Source organism: Pinus tabuliformis, chromosome 1_2 (assembly GCF_031772625.1).
Source record: "Pinus tabuliformis cultivar Carrire ecotype Pingquan chromosome 1_2, CPIR1, whole genome shotgun sequence".
In the NCBI taxonomy this organism is placed as follows: domain Eukaryota; kingdom Viridiplantae; phylum Streptophyta; class Pinopsida; order Pinales; family Pinaceae; genus Pinus; species Pinus tabuliformis.
This window is the reverse complement of record NC_142298.1, coordinates 248594947-248617162: the sequence shown is the minus strand read 5'-3', so window position 1 is coordinate 248617162 and position 22216 is coordinate 248594947. Positions and strand designations below refer to the sequence as shown.

At 37.0% G+C, this 22216-nt stretch overlaps 1 protein-coding gene across 3 annotated transcripts in view; it reads left to right on the top strand.

The window, feature by feature from the left end:
* TKI1 (TSL-kinase interacting protein 1) overlaps nt 1-22216 on the top strand; it is a 239670-nt gene that overhangs the window by 113525 nt on the left and 103929 nt on the right. For all 3 annotated transcript variants that reach the window (XM_089394983.1, XM_089394984.1, XM_089394982.1), the window contains exon 7: nt 21545-22113. In XM_089394983.1, the coding sequence (XP_089251109.1) occupies nt 21545-22113 (569 nt within the window). The remainder of the gene's footprint in view (nt 1-21544; nt 22114-22216) is intronic.

The window sequence follows — 22216 nt, the reverse complement described above, 5'->3', positions numbered from 1 at the left end:
AAATATCGCGATATTTTGAAAATATCGGCAAAATATCGGCTATATTTGAAAATTTGAAAAAATTATTTTTTATGCTTGCCGATATTTGCCGATATTTTGCCGATATTTTCGCCGATATTGCCGATAAGATATTTTCTGGATCCTCGCCGATATTTTGCCGATACCGATATTTTCAACACTGCTTTCAAGTGTCTTTATGAGCCACTTTGCATATTTCATTGATGGTCCAGGTTGCTCCACTGATCGAGATGGTGTTGCATGCGCATCAAGGTTCAACTCTTCATTCCTTTCAATCATATTATCCAATTGAACTCCCTATTCTGATGAAGTGGTTGGATATTCTTAATGAATGGGAGATGACACCTAGAAAGGAGATTCTAGAGATTTATTTAAGATTGGGATCTCCTCTTCAAGATGTGGAATCTCATCATGAAACTTCTGATAGGTATTTACATGGGTGAATCTTTCTAGATGATTGAGTTATCGGTCAATAGTTTTGTCTTCTTGGTCAATTCGAGAAAAATTATATATCTATAAAGGAATGAACTTCTTGTTTAGATCATCATAAAAACGATACACTCAAGTACCCCTAGAAGATGCACTTTTGACTCCTTCTGCCTAGTTTGTTTCTTTTCTCCTTTGGAATTAAGGCACAAAAGGTGGAAATAAAGACCTTGAGATGTATCACCAAAGGATTGTGGCCATTCAACATTTCATAATGTGTCTTGTTCCAAAGAGCATGGGATGGACTTCTTTTTTCACATACACTGCCCAAAGCATCAAGTTTACATTCTTGAAATATAACATTGAATACCATGTTCAAGAGTGTCTTGTTCATTTTTCTGATACATCTTTTTATTGAGGATTGAATGGAATAGTGGTTTGATGTTTGATTCCATGTCGGTAAAGATAGCTTTCAACTTCATTAGAGGTATATTCCCCTCCATTATTTTGTACGAAGAGTGCTACTACTAGATTGTGCTTCATTTTCAAATTTCAATCCATGCGTGGAAATTTTTAAATGTTTCAAATTTTTGAGACATACATTTCAACAAATAAACCCAACACATCTTACTCTAGTCATCAATAAATGTCATGGTATATTTATTACCAGAAGTAGATGCAATAGGCATGGGCCCACACAAATTAGAGTGTATTAATTCTAGAGTTCTACATGTTTTCGAAGTGGAATCATGAAAAGGTTACTTGCTATGTTTCCCAAGGATACAAGTCTCACATTGCTTCAAATTCCTCGAAGCAATAATAGTTGATGTGTGCAAATCTAGCATGCCACAAAAGATTGGAAGATAATGAGCATAGTATAACTATTAGAAATTTTTTCCCTTTTTCGGACAATTTTGCTCGAAATTTGGCAAGGATTTATTGGAATCATAAATTTCAACTATGCCATATGTAGAATTCGAGTACCACAAGGGCTTTTTAGGGCATTGAATCCATCTATACATTCAAAAATGCATTTTAAACAACTAAAATTCATGATCTTGCCAAAAATTGTATTGTCAAATTTTGATGAAAAAGGTAAAAGCATCTTAATAGTTCGACAATAATGAAGATAATGTACCTTCATCTTAGTGAGAAAGATATATTGGATTCTATGCCTATGTAGATGTTCCTTTCAACTTCAACAATTTTTTATTCTTACATCCTCCCATGACGACCATGTTGTTGGAAGACCTTAGTTCAAATTTTTCATCAAACATGTGAATGGAATGGCCTTATTATCAAATGTGCACAAGAGACAACAAGTTCCTCGACAACTTTGAAAAAAAAAAAAACATGATTAAAAAGAAAATATGGGAATCCAAGCAATTTTAGCTTGATGGTGCCAATTCTTGCAGGTGGGCATTGCGCCATCATTTAAAGGAAAATTTTAAAATCCCAACAATTTGAGCTTGCTGGTGACAATTCTTGCATGTGTTAGTTTGGATCTATTTGCAAATCACACTACACTATCAACATTGTTTTTCAATTCATCAAAGAAATCTCTCCACAATGTCATGTGGCAAGTAGCACTACTGTTAAGCAACCACACTTCTCTCAAAGAATCAAATGAAGCTTTGAACAAATATTCAATTATACGAATATTGCAATGAGCAACGACGAATGAGTGGATTCGATAGCTTTAACTTTTTCTTCCTTTTGTCCCTGATTGGATTTGATCTTTTTGTTGAGAAATCTAGGGCATCAATAGATAGGTGATTTCTCTACTATGATAATTGCTTGTGAGAGTCTTTTTACTTATTGATTATGATCTCATCTTGTGTTATTATTGTGTTCTTTTCATCAAGACAACTACCAATTCATGAGCAATAAAGAGGCAAGAGACATAGTATATAGTCTATCAGCCAGGGCCAAAACCTCTCACTTCTTTAGAGGAAAACCCAAACAAATTCTTCTTAGAGGAGCTTCAATTGACGAATACCAAGACCAAAACCCTTGACACAATGACCTCTCCAAGACCAAGTCACAAGATCCTTTCTCAATGCTTTTCCTTCTTGTCAAAGTCAACACTCGTCAAACTGACTTCTAGCACTGCAAATTTCGGCTACTCTACTGCTTCGACCTTCCTCCACAGATTTGCAACTTTTGGCTGCTTGAAACTCTGCAAAAATCACACTTGTGGGCTAAATGATGGACCTTTATGATGTGTTTCTCCTTCGCTTGGCTTGAGGGTTTCTCCTTGTAATCTTGGCTAGCAATAATGATGGTTTGGTGACCTTCTGCTTGACTTTGGTGAGGGCTGATGTAATCCTACTACAAAAACCCTAGTTTTTGTCACACATGCGAGGAGACTAACCCAAAAACAGTGCCAAATATCTTTATTCTTCCTCTCTTTCTTCTCGCTGGTTACGAGGTTGCTTTCCTTGTGATTTTCGTGCTTCTTCTCTTGCTTATGATGCTTGACTGAATTGTCCTTCAAGTGATGCCGAGTTGCTATATATGTAGTGGACTTGTCCATGACCCATTTGGGCATGTTATACATTGTAAAAGAAAATTTTGTTTGACTCACTAGACTTTTATGAATTGATGACCAAACCTAATAGCTCACAATGGGAGCTTCAACTAAAAATAAAATTCCTTGAGCATGCATTGCAACAATAATTTTATTTTTCTTCCTTACATCACTTAAAAAAATCACAATTACATGTCATTATGAAGACCGAACCTAGTTACACTTTTCAACACTCCCTTTTAACTAGGGAGGTATTCATAATGGTACTTGGTGTTGATATCTGGTAGCATCGAATGTTCTCTAAGCCTAAAAAATTTGCAGGGAGAGTAGGACACATGTATACCAGAATACACAGAAATCATTTCGGGAAATTCCACTCGGAGAAAGTTTTATTAAAATAATTAATTATTTTTAATGGACGCCTAAGTCTAAACTTAGGAAATCAAAATAATTAAATCGGGGTGTAACTTCTAGAAGGAGACGAGGATAAATGATCTTAAGCCATTGATTAGAATCTAGTCTGGGCCGTTGGTTACTCAACGAGAAGATTATAAGAAGAAGCTTGATGGGCATTTGGAAGACACATCGAGTGGGATCAAGAGATCGATTTCTCAAGAGAGCAGCGTAGAGCAACTAGAGAGATCATTGAGGAGATTTCTTGCAGTGAGGGGCAGGGATAGTTTCCTGAGGAAGATTTCTTGATCCGAGGATACATTGTAGAGGAGGCAGAGAGAGATCTAGAAGAGGCAGCGCAAAGCCACGCTGAGGCAACTCAGAGCTTGAGAGGAGATCCAAATTTTGTTGGAGAATCGAGTTCTAGAGCTAGAAGTCGAGGTGTGAGACCGGAAGGGAAAAAAGTCGGAGTTCTAGAGGCAAATCGATTAGCCTGAAGGAGTGACGCAGTTCCCAAAAGCTGTGACGCAGAGAAGCGCAGTGATTGCGCATAGGTAGCTAGGGGCTAGCCATTCAGTGGCTGGATCAGTACTGGATCGCCAGTGATAGTGTGAGGTATATCTCACTCATCTCTCTATCAGTCAGATTCTCTGTATTGGATAGCTAGTAAAGCATCCAAAGATTGTATTTAGAAATTACTGCTTAATAATACAAACTCTTAGCTGTTGCACTGGTTTTCCCACATTGGGTTTTTGCGGGGACATTGGTCCAAAAATAACAGTGTCAGTTGTGTGTGTTATTTCTTTCTTGTTCAGATTCTTGTTTGCACATGTTATTTAAAGTTGTGAAGGCTGCAGTTGTATTTACTTCGATATTTACCGTAGAACACAGTAAATAACTTGCATGGATTAACAAGTAGGAGAAGTAATATTAGTTTGTTGCAGTAGTGATTCGGGGTTTCACAAATTTTCACATGGTATCAGAGCGCAGGTGAAGCAAGAGAGTAGAATAGAAGAGCCCAATGTTGAAGAGAAGAAGGAAGATCGAAGTGTTGCGTAAGCAGCAAATTGAATCCCCAGAGGGATTGTGCAGTCCAAGCTAGGAGGGCAAGATTCTCAAGGAAGATTTCTCTCTGAGTGAGTCGACAAAGAGGTAAGATTTCCAGATTGAGATTTGTTAGCGGCAGAGGGAGTAGCGCAACAACAGATTCAGTGCAGAGCAATTTTCTGCTGTAGTTGCTGGGGTAGAAAAACACCATAAGAGGCAAGGAAACACTAGTTGAGGGAATTTCTTCCTCAGAGAATTCCTAGCCAGTGAATTTGATTTCTCATTTGCTTAGCAGCAGTAGAGAGGAGTAGATCTATTAACTCCAACAGGGAATGCATAGGCCACCCTAGCAGCTGCACAAAAGAGAGGGGGAGCAATTCGACATTTACAGAGATGGCCACAGATGGGCAGGATCTATGGAAGAGCAACAAATTAGATCCAGTTGCTGCAAATTTCTCACATAGATCAGTATCCTTGTTACGGGAGCCCAAGAAAATCAGTAGCAAGATGATCACAGTGTCAACAAACACAACGAGTGATTCAAATGACCGTTTCATAGCTAGTTGCAGTCAGTTTCTAGAAGACTGTTGCAAAACTAGTTGCAGTGACACATGCAGTGTGAATTGCCCAGTTGCAGTATGCAGGTGTAGTTCCAGCCAGAAGATTCCTAGCGCAGAGCTTCGTAGTTCAGCTTCAAGTGCAGGAGGACTGTGTGAGTTACTAGGAGGGAGTAGAGAGATTTCCCATAGGGAGATCGAGACTCAGAGGGAGTCTAATTTCAAAGGGAGCAGCCCTATGGAAGCTAGTACTTTTGAATATGGGGAGATCAGATTCATTATTGCAGTAGTTGCAACAATAGTGCAGAAGCATCAACAGAGCAGTAGCAGCCGCAGTATAATTATATCATATTTTCCATGATTGCTTGGATACCTCCAGGGGAGAGGTGGGGTGATCTAGTACTGTAGTTCGAAAGAACTGTAGATGGGCAGGATCCTTGAGGAGTCCACCTCTTGGATCAATACCCTGCTACGGGAGCCCAGATCAGAAGTAGCAGGATGGACTAAGGTCAGTTGGTGCAGAGGAGTGTCAGAGTGATAGTTGTAGTGGCTAGGAGCGCCGAAATCAGAGCAACGCAAAGCTAGTGTTGGTAGCAGTGTAGTTGGCACAAAGCAGAGTTAGCAACAACGAAGTGGCTTAAGTGATAGCGCAAAGACTAGTAGCAGTTAGAACTCCAACAATAGATGCTCATGCTAAACCACCTTGGTTCAGTATTTTGGATGCTTTTTTCCATTGTTGTTGCAGCAGCAGCAATAGTAGGAGAGGGTTGCAGTGTATATATAGAGTTGGCAGTGGCAAGGCCAACAACAACACGAATGCAACATTTGCGCAGTAGTTGGTGGGCAGTGATGTCAGACATCAATAGCGCAAAGGGAGATGTTACAGAGTTAGTGTATTGCTTCAACATGTTGCATTACTAGAGCACATTCCTCGCTAAGAGGGAGTGCTGATTTCTGGTAGCATTAGATGTGCTCTAAGCTTCAAAATTTGCAGGGAGGCTAGGACACATGTATTCTAGAATACCCAGAAATCGTTTTGGGAAATTCCATTTGAAGAAGGTTTTATTAAACTAACTAATTATTTTTAATGGGTGCCTAAGTCTAAGCTTAGGAAATTAAAATAATTAAAGGGTATTAATTAAAATGGGGGTGTAACTTATAGAAGAAGATGCGGATCAAGCCAAAATGATCTAAGCCATTGAGTAGAATCTAATTTGGGCCATTGGTTATTCAACGAGAAGATTATAAGAAGAAGCTTGATGGGCATTTGGAAGACACATCGAGTGGGATCAAGAGATCGATTTCTCAAGAGAGCAACGCAGAGCAGCCGAAGAGATCATCAAGGAGATTTATTGCAGTGAGGGGCAAGGATAGTGTCTGGAGGAAGACTTCCTGATCCGGGGATACATTGTAGAGGAGGCAGAGAGAGATCTAGAAGAGGCAGCAGAGAGCCACACTGGGCAGCGCAGGGCCACCCTGAGGTAGCGCAAAGCTTGAGAGGAGATCCGAAATTTGATGGAGAATTTAGTTCCAAAGCCAGAAGCCGGGGTGTGAGACCAGAAGGGAAGAAAGTCGAAGTTCCGAGAGGAAAATCGATCAGTCCGAAGGAGTGATGCAGTTCCCAGAAGTTGTGATGAAGAACATCACAGTGATTGCGCAGAAACTGCGCAGAGGCAGCTAGGGGCTAGCCATTCAGTGGCTGGATCAGTACTGGATCGCCAGTGATAGTGTGAGGTATATCTCACTCATCTCTCTATCAGTCAGATTCTCTGTATTGGATAACTAATAAGGCATCCAAAGATTGTATTTAGAAAGTATTGCTTAATAATACAAACCCTCAATTGCTACACCGGTTTTCCCACATTGGGTTTTTTCGGGGACATTGGTCCAAAAATAATGGTGTCACTTGTGTGTGTTATTTATTTCTTGCTCAGATTCTTGTTTCCGCATATTATTTAAAGTTCTGAAGGCTGCAGTGGTATTTACTTCGATATTTACAGTAGAACACAATAAATAACTTGCATGGATTAACAAGTAGGAGAAGCAAGATCAGTTTGCTGCAGTAGTGATTCAGGGCTTCTCGAATTTTCACACTTGGTCATTCTCAATCTGAAGAATTTCTCATAAGAAGAATCAGATTGGCAACCCATCTGTATAACATCATATCGACCAACATTGTCACATAACAAGGCCTTGACTAACAACTCTATCCCTCCACAAGATCTGAGTTCAATGCTGGTGAGACTAATGATTTACAGACACCCTTATCATTGTCTCTCCTGGAAAATACCCTACCCAGGTTCTCACGGTGTGTTCCATCAAGACTATTCTGACCTTGGATTCCCAGTACTCAAAGAATATCGGTCCCCTACGACTACTCTTATCTTGGATGCCCTATCTCATTCTCAAAGAACATCAGATGCCAGATGATTACACAATCCTCCATTCTGTCTTCCTAAGTGAAGACCATAATGATGTGTCTATCTCTCCCTTTTAATTAGGAAGGACATATCTATTCCAATAAAGGAATGTACTCATTCCTACAGAAGGAATGTACCTAAGCTCCCTCTTGGCTTAGGAATTTTCCAAGTTTCTTTCAAGTAAGAAACTTGTTTCCAAGCTCCCTCTTAATTAGGGACCTACAGTAGCTCCTTAGGTGGAGATGAACTGACAACCAACTGCTTTTCGATGTCATGAATTTCTTCTCCTTTATGGAGTCTTTTGTCTTTTGGGACTTTTTCATAGGGCACATATCATCCATCACTTTCATCCAAGACTCAAGCATGTCAGCATTCCTTTCATCAAAAAGTGATCCATCAGTCTACATCTGGCCTTGCTTCATTTCATGCTGCCTTTTTCATACTATCTTATTTGGAAGGATCTTACATCCTTGTACATGATTCTCTTGGAAGACATTCATAGTTCTTCCCTCTGCAGCCCTGCATAAACTCGTCCAGATATTTGTTCAAAAATAAAGGAATGAACACTAAAACCATTACCTTTGTGATGGTCTTTCATCATGACATCTTATAGTTTGCATCAACATTCTGCATACATATTGATACATCTCTCAAAGATATATATGTATATATATATATATATATATATATATATATATTGTCAAAGGTCTCTTTCTTTTTCCAGAATTCATCAGAGTCTTCATATCTTCCATGGAGATATCCTAGTCAAATCTTCTTGGTCTTCAGATGTTGATTGCCTTTACGATAGTTGCATATTCCATGATCTCTTCCTTCCTTTCTTCACACATTTCATTCCCAGGAGCTTCCAATCAGAGCTCCTTAATTGTTGTCAACCACCTCATACTTCATATGCGGACACATTATGTTGATTTCATCTAGTGAATGTGTGACCCAAGCATTCCTGCATCCCTTTGAGGGAGGAGATACTTTCTTTTGATCATGCTCTTAAGATAGAGCATTTGTTCATGATATCTGCAACTATATGACATGACTTCCTCAATATCAAATGTAAGCACACATACCTCATTCTTACTTTGGGTCATCCATACTTCCTGCAACAACTTCCTTTGAATGAAAGAGCTTCAATCCCTTGATCTGCTTCACTTTTTTGTCATCATACCATCATCCCATGAATTCCACAAGTTTGGAATTCTTGATGAAACATTTGCTTCCCCTCATGATCGGTGAACATTTCAATGAAGATTCCATTAGAGAATCTAAAGGATCTTGCATATCCCTATCTTGCAGATGTTACCTTTTGACTGATGTATGATGAGCCTTGCCCTAGATGACTTCTTCCTTTTTCCCATAAATGTCACTTGAGCTTTCAATGAGGTTTCCAAGGGCTATATCCTTCATAGTTGATTGCCATAGATTTTGTTACAGACATCCTTCATGTTACCTATTCTCAAAAGCACCCCTTTAATTAAGGGTATTCCTAAGTTGCACGAAACGGGGAAACGAGTACGAGTTTCCGAAACGGGAAGCGATACGAAACGCGACCTCCCCAAATTTTGGAAACAGGGAAACGCGAATATATATATATATATTGAAAATATTTAAATATATATATATATATATATATATATATATATTTTCAATATTTTAATATATATATATATATATATATATATATATATGTGCAATCATAAAGCATAAATGATACATTATAATTTATTACACTTAAACATTAAGATTTAATTTACATCACATTTACTCATGAATTATCACATAATGAAAATAAAAATATCGGAATATACAAAAACAACGTTTATTATATATCCAAATCTCAAAATCAACCTTTATTTATATTAATATATGAGGCTGCAAGTACAATAAAGACTATAAGGCTGCAAGAGAGAGATCCAAATCAGGATTTTCTGCATCCACATCCCATTCTTTAGAAGGACCACTGTTGTATTGGGAGTCTCCTCCTACATAGTCGAACGACCTTGGTGCTCGTAATTAGATACACGTTTCATACCCTAGTACCCTACATGATCCTGATTATTGGGAGTTTCCCCTGCATAGAGGGCTTGATTCTATTGATTAAATACAAGTTCCATACCTTAGTACATGATAAAATCCAATGGAAACATTGAAATCCCCCCAATCCTGAAATCCTGAAAAACAAATAAGTCTGCTGGATTTTGAGTGAGATCTAAAATTCTACTTTCTCCATATGAAATCCAATGAGGGCGAAACCACTCTCAAACATCCTGAGTCATTTCATGGTAATGTTAAAAATTTAAGTAAAAGGATGAAAATGAAAAATAAAGGAGAATATCACTTTTACTTTAAGAATTTAACATTACCATGAATTGCATATGCCTCAAACTTCCTGATGAACTGCATATCAACACTAGGGCAAAAATTCACTTTTATAACTTTAGACACACATCTACAAGTCACTAACATACCCTAAAAGTAAATTAAAAACAAATTAAAAAAAAATTAAAAAAAACACAAGTTAATGAGGAAATGTGGGTCGTACGGCTCTGAAACGCGTTTCCGGCCGTACTGGCCACGTTTCTGTTTCGGGAAACGTGGCAGTACGGCTGGAAACGCGTTTCACGGCCGTACCAAACGCGTTTCCGCGTTTCGTACCTGTTTCCGTACGGAAACGGACCTCTATGCCACGTTTCCTGCAACATAGGGTTATTCCCAAAAGCATCCCCCTTTTTTGAGTAGGGATGCCCAAAAGCACCCCTTTCTTGGCAGATGCCCAGAAGTCCCCCTTTTGTGTGGGAATACCCAAAAGCACCCTTTTTTCGACATGAGCAAGGGTGGGGTAAGGGTTGTGGGGGCATCGAGAATTCCCCCATTTGGGGAATGTCGTCCCCACATTAGGAAAATGTTTCCCCTTGCATTTCTGCAAAATGTGGATCTAGGGAAGTGTTTCCCTAGGGTTCCCCTTGTCCTCAGAGCATTGAAAATGTGGGGGGAGTGTCCCCCCTCCCTAGGGGGCATGCCCCGTGGAACCCTATAAATTTTGGGGTACCTTCAAATTGTCCCTAAAATTTGTTTGTTCATTTCGATAACTCGGTGCAACATAGCTGAGATGTCATATTTTTGAAGTGGTTGGCCTAAAAACGCATCTAAATGTAAAAGTGCATATGTGGTTGATGAAGAGGCATGGCATTCCCTTGGTGAATTTACTATCAAATCATTGAATTCTAATGGTGACAAGAGTTGTGTTCTATTGGCAAATGACATGTAACATCATTGATTTCTGAGGGTGATTTCAACAAAACGATATCATGTCACAAATATAAAGAATATAAGGGATTATTGTTCCAAGAGTCCATAGTAGATGAACAAAGAGCTAATCTGATTTTTTTGAGGATTGAAGTGAAGAGATTGTTCTGGAGGAAGTTCAAATGATGTGTATTTCATACCAAGTTGCACATGGGAAATTCCAAATTAGAGATGATAAAAAGAATGAAGCTGGCAAGCAAATGATGGAGATATCTATTTTGAAGAAATACATGAATTTGAATGTGAAGGCAAAAAGGGTAGTAGTATGTGTTCGACCAAAATTGGAAATGCCAATGTTAAGGAAAAATGAGAAGAAAGGCATCCATAGCAAGGATAATGGGGAATGGAAAGATGTCTGAGCTATAATGAAGTGGAAGCGAAAAATGAAAATGAGTTGGAGGTTTAGTGACACAAGACAATGTTGAACTTTCAGGTAAGGGGATTCAGATGTCTCCTTTTGATATGCTTGTTTTGATTTAGACTTGAATAATAAAAATTAGACATGCTTATTTTAATCTAAACTCAAATAGTAAAATTAGATATGCTTTTTCTAATCTAAATTCAAATTGTAAACTTTTTTCAGCTAATGTGTGAGTATGTTTTAATTTTATTAATTCAAAAGGAGGGGTATAGCCATCTTAGATCCATCTTAACTTCAGATCTACCAAGTTCCAAGAGGGATCAAATCTCTTTTCACTCTAAAAGAGGTTTTCCCTCAATAGATTTGATCCCTCTTAGTGCTTGGTGGATCTAGAGTTAAGATGGATTTAGGCCATATTAATTATTAATAATTATAATTATTAATTTAATTTAATTTAACTTTGATTATACTTCTATTTTAATGTAATTTAACTGAGTGAAAATGTTCTGATTAATAATTATAATTTTTTTTTTAATTTTATTTTTTAATTTAATTTATAATTTTTATGTTATTTGACCGAGTCAAAATGTTTAAATAACATAACATAATAGGATAAAACATTACACCATTTCTTCCATACTGGGCTGGAGAGCGCCTTTCGACACAATAAAATTGTGGCCCGATTATCTTCCAATATTCAGAGTTGAGGATAAAAGGAATGAGAGCCTGCAAATGTTTTTTGGGGCAACTGTTATGAATAAAATATAGATATAAATAATGTAAATACAAATAATAATAACACATCATAAATAATAATTAGTAATTAGTCAGTGAAGAGGTATGTCCCTAAGGACACGATTGTTCACAAAGGGACACCTGCCTAGGGTATATAAATAGGCCTTCACTCTCGTTTGTAACATCATATTCTCATTCATACATTTTATATATAATATTTGTATCCTCGATGGATATATTCATATTCCAAGTCTTTTGGAGTATTTAACTAAGTATGAACTTTATTTGTTACAGAGGTCTTAGAGCCTCGTTCTCCGATCCCGACCATTGGCCAATATTTTGCCACACTCGAAATTTTTGGAGTTTCTCCTATAGCTCGAGAGCCATTCTAACTTTGGCATTTGGCCACCAGAAGTTGAAGTGACATTGGTCATTATATATTTATTAGAAAAATAAAAATAAAAAGAAAAGATATAAGAAGAAAAAAAATAAAAAAAGGAAAAGAAAAAAATAAAAAATAAAAAATAAAAATAAAATTATATATATATATATATATATATATATATATGAAAAAAAACATAGTGAAAACATATATTAAAAAAATAACAAAATACAAATAAAAATATATAAAGAAGAAAAAAGAGGAGTCGACATCTTGGAGTCCCACGAGCGCTGCCATTGCCATTAATCCCTATCATCGATATGAAACTGCTTGTTAACAACCCGAATCGACCATTTCTAGACCACCACCATATAATTACAACCAACTGCTGATCCTCCCGTGTCCTTCGTGTGTCGTCCTTGCATTGGCAACTAGCTGCTCGACCGATTGCTTTATCAGCTACTTCTCGTTGCTGACTCAACAACCTAATTCGTATAACTACCATCGATTACAGTTACAAGGCAAAAATTCTAGGAAATTTAAGATTGACAGTTCATATAAACCATTGTACCCTGCTATCTGCTGCCAAGTCACAATTGGTACACGTTGCAATCCTATTCCATACTAGGCATCGCTATCCATACAACAATAATCGTTCCCTTAACAAACCGAAAATTTGTCTACTGTACAACCAACTATCGAAATCTGTAAAACCACCATTCACATATACAACTATTGACATTCGTTGCCTCTGTTCTTTCGAATTAGCACTACCCTTCATAAGACTAATATATATATATATTCAACAATATATTAATACATAAATTAGCATGAAGGCTATAAAAAGTTCAGAAATTATAATCCTTATTGCTTAATAAAAATATAAAAGAAGTTTGAGTACTATTTAAAAGTTTAAAAGGATCTATTCTAAGTAAAGAGAAAGAACTTTAAAAGTGAAGCTGGTGGAAAATATAAATTATATTTTAATACTCCTAAGGTCGTAAAGGGGTACTTTTGAAAACTATAAAGAGGAATAATTTAATTGATATAAAGATATTTATAAGAAAAATAAAAGGGGTTACGTTTAACCCTAAGTTCATCTAAAAAAAATGGAGTCTAATTTGAAAATGACCGAAGAAACTATGGATTTTGTACATAATTCTACGTTTTGGATCATATGTTTGTTTTGTTGAACATATTATCAGTGTTCATTGATTTTTAAAATCACACAATATTTTGTCCAACATGTAGAAAATTGTTTACTTTGGAAGAATAGCAAGGTAATCCACATACACGAATTAAAATATTAAAAGATTAAAAGAAGAGCTCATGGAACTTCAACAAAAAAATGAGGCATCGAATAAGAAATATAATGATCTCGAAGATCGATTTTACGAAGAATCAACAAAAATTAATAAAGAAATTTGGTGTCTAAGAGATCATAGTAAAAAATTACTTGAGAAGGTCAAGAAGTCCAAAACTACAAAGAAAAAATTAGAAGAAGAAAAAGGTGGTCTTGACAAGAAATTCAATGAGAATCTATCAAAGAGAGAAGAAGAAAATTTGCACTTAAAAAACCTTAATCAAAGGTTACTAGAACAAATTGGAGATCTAAAAGATGAGAAGCTTAAACATCAAAACATTGAAAATAAGAGTGAGGAAGCAGAAACTGGAGAACTCTTATGTCTCAGAAATCATAATCAAAATCTACTCAATCAAATTAAAAAACTTAAAAATGATAAGAAATCATTACAAAACAAATTTGAAGAACTTATCGCAAAAGAAGCATCAAAATCTTTAGATACAATAGTCCAAGTTGAAGAAAAAGGAATGAATATTGATCCAGTAAATGCTACAACACAAGATGATGACAAACCAATAGAAGTTAAAACATATTTAGAAGTTGCAGTTCAAACAATGGAAATTCCAAGTGATGATTCAGTAGTCAACTCAACAACAACAATACCTGAAGTATATCAGGAAACTACCACACACATGATAAGGGAAAATCCAACCAGAAGAACTCCTTATTGACATCCAAATCACAAAAGTAGACAACCAAGTCAGTCTACATATTTGAACCAATGTTGCACTAATCGTTATCGGGATAATTTCGGCGCGGGAAAAAAATCGTAATAATCGGGAAAAAATTGGTAATAATCGGGAAAAAGTCGTAACATACAAAAATATTCATTTTTTTTTCAATATTTTTAATATGTAAACCATCTACAACATAAAATAAATACATTGACACATAAATATGATAAAAGAACTAATATATAAGATGTTTAATATCATTTCTAGTGCTACATCACACATAACAGTGAATCACGTCCTAAATAGTAAGTCTTGACTCCTCAGTCCCAACTCAGCCTCAAAATATCAACAAAAAATATAATAATGTATCTCATGAGTCATAATGTCATATATAATGAAATGAACAAAATAATTAAAGTCTAATACTATTGATTTCCTCTGCCCCTCTTGCGAGAAAATGCCATAGCTTTCCCTTTCCCTCTAGATGTAGATTCTGGTGCTAGTGGAGTTGGCAGTGGAGTCTGCTGTGCTATAGAAGTTGAAGAACTAGGAGTAGGAGCTATAGGAGGTAGACCACGTCCTCTACTGGTGGCAAGGGTAGCCCGGGCAAGTGGTGTCACCTCCTCCTCCTCCTCCTCCTCCTCCCCCTCCACTATATCCTGCATTAACCAATCATTAGCAGACTCAATGAGAGGCCTCTCGGCCTCAACCCTCCATGCAGTAGTGGTGTCAATCCCATCCAATGAGATGGCCTCCATATCAGGTGTTCTCTCAATTTGCCTCACCCACAATCGAAGATTGTAGTAGACGTAGACCACGTCATTAAGTCGCTGGGACTCCAACCTATACAAAGATCATGAAATATTAATAATAATAAAAATATTGTTTAATGAATTCAAAAATTTATTTGGAAATTTGCAATATTTAAAATTTTTAAGTGTTAACCTGTTGCGCTTTTTGTTGTGTATTTTTTCAAATACACTCGAGTTGCGCTCACATCCTGAGGAGCTACATGTTTGGCTGAGGATTCGAATGGCAAGCTTTTGCAGAAGGGGTACCTTGGCACCATACATTCTCCACCATGCATCTACAACAAAATTACAAATAAAATTTTAAGTAAACATAAGAAAAAAATGGAATTTGGAGAGACAATGAAATTTGAAACAAACTAAAAAATACCCGGCATTTTAATCGTCTTATCAGTCACAGCCATGTCAAAGCCAAATGTGCCACTTGCCATCCTATATGTTTCAATTTCTTTAGAGATTTCTTTACATTCTGCTGGAGATCCCACCATCCTCTGGACACAGGTTAAGAATCCATCCATAATCTCAACATCAAATACAAACCCACATGCGTAAGAAAATGCGGGGTTCAGGAAAATCCTAGCAACATGAATGGGACGATGGAGTGTGTTGTTCCATCCTTCATCAATCACTCCCCATAGAAGGAGTTGTCTCTGAAACCCCTCATCTCCCTTATCATCATAGTAGGCCCGAATGGATTCTTTCGCCCTGTCCATGGCCACATACAAATAGCCCATTGCGGGCTTCTCACCATCAACTAACCGAAGAACCTTTACCAAAGGTTCAGTAACGACGCACATCTCCTGCACTCCCGCCTAGAAGTCTTCCTATGGTTTGTGGCTCATTGGCAAAGCACGCCACTCCTCTGAAAGAAACATTCTCTTCACATCCCACATAGAATTCAAGAGGGATTGAAGAGATATGAAACTGGTGGCAAACCGTGTAATGGCGGGGCACACCAACTCTTTGTTGTTGGTGAATCTTCTCATCAAGCTAAGCACAGATGTATGATTATATATAAATTTTGTAATGCTTTTGGATGACTCAACAATATCTTTGACAGATCAAATTTTCCCTATGTCCTCCAACATCAAATCAATATAGTGTGCAACACAAGGTGTCCAAAATAAAATAGGATGCCTGTCCATAAGCATCCTGTTAGCAGCAACATAATTTGCAGCATTGTCCGTTATGACTTGGACAACATTTTCTGCACCCACCTCCAAAATAAACACATCCAACAAATCACATAAAGTTCTTGCATCTTTGATTTGTGCAGATGCATCAACAGATTTGAGAAACATAGTTCCCTTGGGACAACCAACCAAGAAGTTTATAAGGGTTCTCCCCTTTTGGTCAGTTCAAACATCTGATATCATAATGCATCCTGTTTGTGCCCATGATTCCCTAAAATCCTCCAATTTTTTGGTGCAGTCAAGCTCTTCATTTTGAAGAATCCGGCCTCTAATGTCATGATAAGAAGAGATTTTGTACCCTGGGCCAACAGTTGCAATAACATCAACAACAGGCTAGAAAAATGGATTACTCCTTACAATGTTGAAAGGAATATCACTCCAAAGGAGAAATTTGGCCAGCAACTTGTTAGCTTGTTCTTTCTCAGTTTTTTTAGCATTGAACTGATAGATGGCTGTGAACCAGGTGAGGTTCGAGGAACAAAAAATGATGAGGCAGCTACTGGGTTGGTTGATGCTGTAGTAGAACCACTGGCACTTCCTTGTTCAACTGAATTTTTTAGTTGCCTCTTCATTTTTGCTTTGGCCTCTCTAGTGTGGTCTAAAGTTTCCAATGCTTTCATGGCTCTTCGGATGATTTCAGGATTTGTCTCTGTGCAAGGCCCTACATCAAATTCAGGGATTTGTGCAAGGTGATAGTTCAATCTGTACACCCCCTCGGACATATGTTGCCGACACAACTTGCAAGTCAAGTTTAGTCTATCATTCGGAGCATCAGGTTCACCAAATTCCCAGAAAGGGTCTAATTTCCTTGGCATCTTTGATTTTGAACTTTGAAGTTGAAAACTTGAATGGTGTTTCGGTGAACCTATGGGAAAATAAGGATTACAATTTACAAGTTACAACCTTAGAATTTAGTATTTTACTATTTACATTATACAAAAACTAAAAAAAAATTACATACAATTTAAGAAACCCCATTCCAAACCCAACGAAAAAAACTAAAAAAAAAATACATTGGACAAATGTCAAAAACCCCATTCCAAGCCCAACCAAAAAAGCTAAAAAAATTACATTGGACAAATGTCAAAAACCCCATTCCAAACCCAACCAAAAACATAGTAAAAAACAAAAACAAAGTTTCAAAACAGTGAAAACGCAAAACGTTGGTGCCCATACCGATTTTATGGAGATAATGTGTCTCTTCCTTAGCTCACTCTCCGTTTTTCTCCTCCAGTTAGTTGATTCAGCTCCAAAATCTCCAAGTCTCCAAGTCTTCAAACCCCAGTCGCGCTCCTGTCCGTTGTCAAAATGACAAGTTAAATCGTGTTTTTCCCTTTTAAAATCGCACTGTCCGACGGTCCTGCGATTTTTTGGATAAAAATCACGATTTTTTTTTTTTTAAATCGGCTATAAAAAAAACTTGCGATTTTATCGCCCGATTTTCTCATTGTTTTGAAAAAATCGCTAGAAAATGATAATATCGCGATTATTTGCCTATTAGTGCAACACTGATTTGAACCATACAGAACATAAACAACAGATTTATGTTCCAAGGAATACTGAAGTTTGCAGAATGCTGTCCTATGATAACAATTCATTACAAAATTCCAGTGATCGGAAGATCCCACAAAAGATTAATCTAGGATGGTCAGATGCATTCTTAGTTCGACAAGCTTGTTTATCACTCAGAGGATCATATCGTCTTGTATCAACAAAGATCAAGCCCTTTCATCTGTAAGCTTTGAGGACAAAACTTTTTGAAGAGGAAGACAATGTTATGAATAAAATATATATAAAATAATATAAATAATGTAAACAATAATAATAAATAACGATTAATTAACTAGTAATTAGTTAATGAAGAGGTATGTCCCTAAGGACATGATGTTGGTGAAGAGGTATCTGCCTAGGTATATAAGTAGAACTTCACCCTCATTTGTAATCATCATCTCATCAATTTCTTTTATACAATATTCAATATACAATTACTTGTCCTACAATTGATGTCTTTGTCTTCAAAGTATTCTGAAGATTATTATTGCGTATACAAACTTTGTTCGTGGTGATCTAAAAACAATTTCATCAAACCCTCAAGTGTGAGGGACTCGCTAGATACTTTATTCAAACACCTTATTGAACACTTATGTGAGTTAGCATTGAAAGTGGATTTATGTCGAGATGAAATCAAGAAAATGGATGACTTTTAGAATTTGGAGGTTGTAAAAGTCTATTTAAGACATGTGGGTTATTATGAAAGGTTCATGAAGCCTTATATTGATTAATCTACGAGGAGTGTACGAGACTACATGTTGAGAATGGTGTAATCCTCACATGTGGCTATGACGAACCCATATTAATCATTAATTTTTGTGTCTAAGGCCAACTTATAATCTTTTGCTATAATACGAGGTTTTGGTTAAGGCTGACATAGTCACCTTGTTATGTGGGCTGATAATCCATCTTGAGAAGGGCAGCCTTCCTCTTGATTTTTGTAAATATTGTAAATACAATCAAGAGTCATTTGTAATCTCATCTTGTGATTTATTCCAATCATTCTTTAGTCTGTGGGCATCATTCTTTATCAAAGTGACCTTTACTTAAGGGCACCTACATCTTTGGGGTTCTCTGGTTTTCATGCCACATGGATTAACTTCTCTTGTGATTGGTGATTCTGTCTCTAGTGCACTTATGATCAGCACTAATGCTGCTCTTTTGGGGCTATATTAGCTATAATTGTAGATTTCTCTCTCCAATGCACTTGTTGTGGGCATCTTTTATCCCTAGGTGGTGCTTTGCCCTAGTGCTATTTTTTCCATTGCTTGTAGGTTATAGGGTTTCCTGGTGGTTCCATTCGATCATTTTCTCTCTCTTATAGATCTTAATGATGCAGAGGAAGAGTATGAACTTCAAAAGGAAATGATCAGCTGAGATCAAGTGGAAGAGGACAAGGGACTGATTGTTGAAGAAAATGAATGGATGTGGAGGGAATTGAGGAGCTTAGGAGGAGAATCAGAGATATGTTAACAAGGGCATCTTTTATCTCTAGTGGTGCTTTTCCCTAGTGCTATTTTTTCCATTGATTGTAGGTTATAGGGTTTCCTGGTGGTTCCGTTCGATCATTTTCTCTCTCTTATGGATCTTAATGATGCAGAGGAAGGGTCTGAACTTCGAAAGGAAATGATCAGCTGAGATCAAGTGGAAGAGGACAAGGGACTGATTGTTGAAGAAAATGAATGGATGTGGAAGAAATTGAGGAGCTTAGGAGGAGAATCGGAGATATGTTAACAAGGGCATCTTTTATCTCTAGGTGGTGCTTTGCCCAAGTGCTATTTTCTCCATTGATTGTAGCTTATAGGGTTTCCTGGTGGTTCCATTTGATCATTTTCTCTCTCTTATGGATCTTAATGATGCAGAGGAAGAGTATGAACTTCAAAAGGAAATGATCAGCTGAGATCAAGTGGAAGAGGACAAGGGACTGATTGTTGAAGAAAATGAATGGATGTGGAAGAAATTCAGGAGCTTAGGAGGAGAATCAGAGATATGTTAACAAGGGCAACGTTAATTAGAGAGATCAACAAAGGTGACAATCCACTGGTTGCTTAAGCATGATGCTCCAGTATAAATGAATATGCAAATGTTAGCTCCAAAATGATCACCATGATTTGCTTTGTCTTATATTCTATTTTCTCTGCTAGTGGCTTATAATTATATATGTGGTCAACGGAATTGTTTCTATGCTTAGTTTACGAGTGATTCATGAGCTAAGTCACAAGTTGATCATCATGAAGATGTCATTAGGAATACCTGATTAGCTGGATGAAAGATTGTCTTCTTTTATGCCTATAAAGAAGCTCCCCGTTTTGAACTAGGTTATCATCACTTATGTAGGCAATATCATTGCCTAGTGTGTGCCATACCTCCATTTTTGTTGATCACGTGTATAAGGTAGTGAGTTGAATAAGTGCTTCATGGTATTTTTAGTGGTGTGAATGTTTGTTGTGAGTGTTCTTTTGCTCCTTTTTCTTCAAGTCATCAATACACACACCCTTTCTTTTTATATTTGTCCCATTGTTTTTACTTTAAACGTGTAACATCGAATAGATTCATGCTTGGCAGATGTTGGGTTTCCTAGTGGAGCACATGTTTTTGAGTCATTATAATTAGGCTTTCTTTCTCATGAATGTATAGCATTTAAAGTATTCATATTTATATATTGCTTGAATACAAATTTAGCTATTCATTGCTAGCCAAAACACAGACTGAATACTTTAGGGTTATAGTTGCTTGAATATAATATCATTGTAATTTGTTTATGTCAATTTGGGGTCAAGTATTGTATTATTTATAAATTTATAATTAATCGTTTGTTTGCACAAGCAAATGCTATCAGTTGTCTGTTCTTACTAATTAATCAATTTAGATTCGTTTTAAAATATGCTTTATTATAACAATGCATCATTTTCTATTTCAACCTATTTATTGTACCCAAAGTAACAAGAAGTGAACTGGGTTGGTGAAAGAGGGGCACTGTTATAGGCCCTTCAGGGTCTGGTTTCTCAAACAATTGCCCGGCTCTCTTCCACAAGGGGGCCATTGAAAATCAGTTGTGTCATCATGGCTGTTAACTCAAGCCAGGCAGTCACATACCTCATAATGTAAAACAGTGTCCCACATCTTAATAGGTGGTGGATAGTTGACACTTACGTGTATTAAAGAAGCATCTTCAAGTTTCTATTTTTTGTATCAAAATTTCTAGAACTATATCTTCGCATATTGTATCTTATACCTTTTGTACCCTGGTATATTATAGGTAAAAGTATTGAGAAAATGTGAAGGAATTTTCATGTGTACTATGTGGGGAGCAACTTACGTTAGAATTACTAACCAAATATCGTTTGGTGATATAGTCATCATAATCCTTGTATTATTTGTGCAAGTGTACTTAGAAGGAACTTTTTAGATTTACTGTGTCAAATTTAAGATGACATAAAATAAAAAGAGATTTTGTGGATTCAAGTGTCATCTTTTATAGGATTTCTTTATGCAAGCTTTTCAAGGGTTTTCTTCACAATTAACGGTTTACTGTGTATGTCTGAATATGTAAGATAAATTGGCTTTTGTCTAGTGGTTATGACAGGTTCACTGTGTTAATGACCTGGGTACCATGTTGGGCATGTCGCCCAAGATTATACGTTGGTCAAGTTTGTTGGATTCAAATGCAGCATTTATTCAAGAAAAGGATAAATTGGTTCTATTTTTAATATTATTTTTTTAAGCTGAAATATGACATTTGTTTGTAAATTCTATTCTCTTCACAGAAGGTCCACTTTCCTCGGCTGCTTATAAACGGTGGGAGAAAGCTGCCTGCGCTGGGGTAACACTAGTTGCAGAGGCTGCTGAGCAGCTTGAGCGTGCAGCTATAGCTGAGCAGACCTCTCCAGAGCAGGTGGACTTGCATACCTGTTCTCCTCATCATAGTCTTCCATCAGTTTCAGAGGGCATGTGCTTACAAAAAAGGAAGAACATGCAATGCCATGCTAGTGTTGTGAAAGGAAGCTCTCAGTTGTCCTCTTCAGTATTGGGTTGCAAAGAACCGAGGAAAGTCATAGCATTAAGTGGGGTGGGGGATACTTCCCTGCTACCTACATCCACGAGAGATAGGCCTACTACATTTCATGTCAAAGGGGCAACAATGCCAAATCAGGTAACATGGCAAAGCCCAATGGCACAGCCATTATTACAGCCTTGTAAAGAAAATGTTTCGTTGTTGAAAATGCCGGCAGAATGCCATAAGTCTGGAGTATCTGAACGACCAGAGAATGGAATGTCTAAACTTAAGTTGCAATTGTTTCCAATGGATGAATTTACACGCAAGGCATTGGAGAAGGTAATTCCATGCTTGAGGTTAATTTCTGTTAGTTGAACATTTCGTTCAGAATTTTGTAACTTTGTTTGGAGTTCATGAGCCTTCTATTTTTATGCTATATATT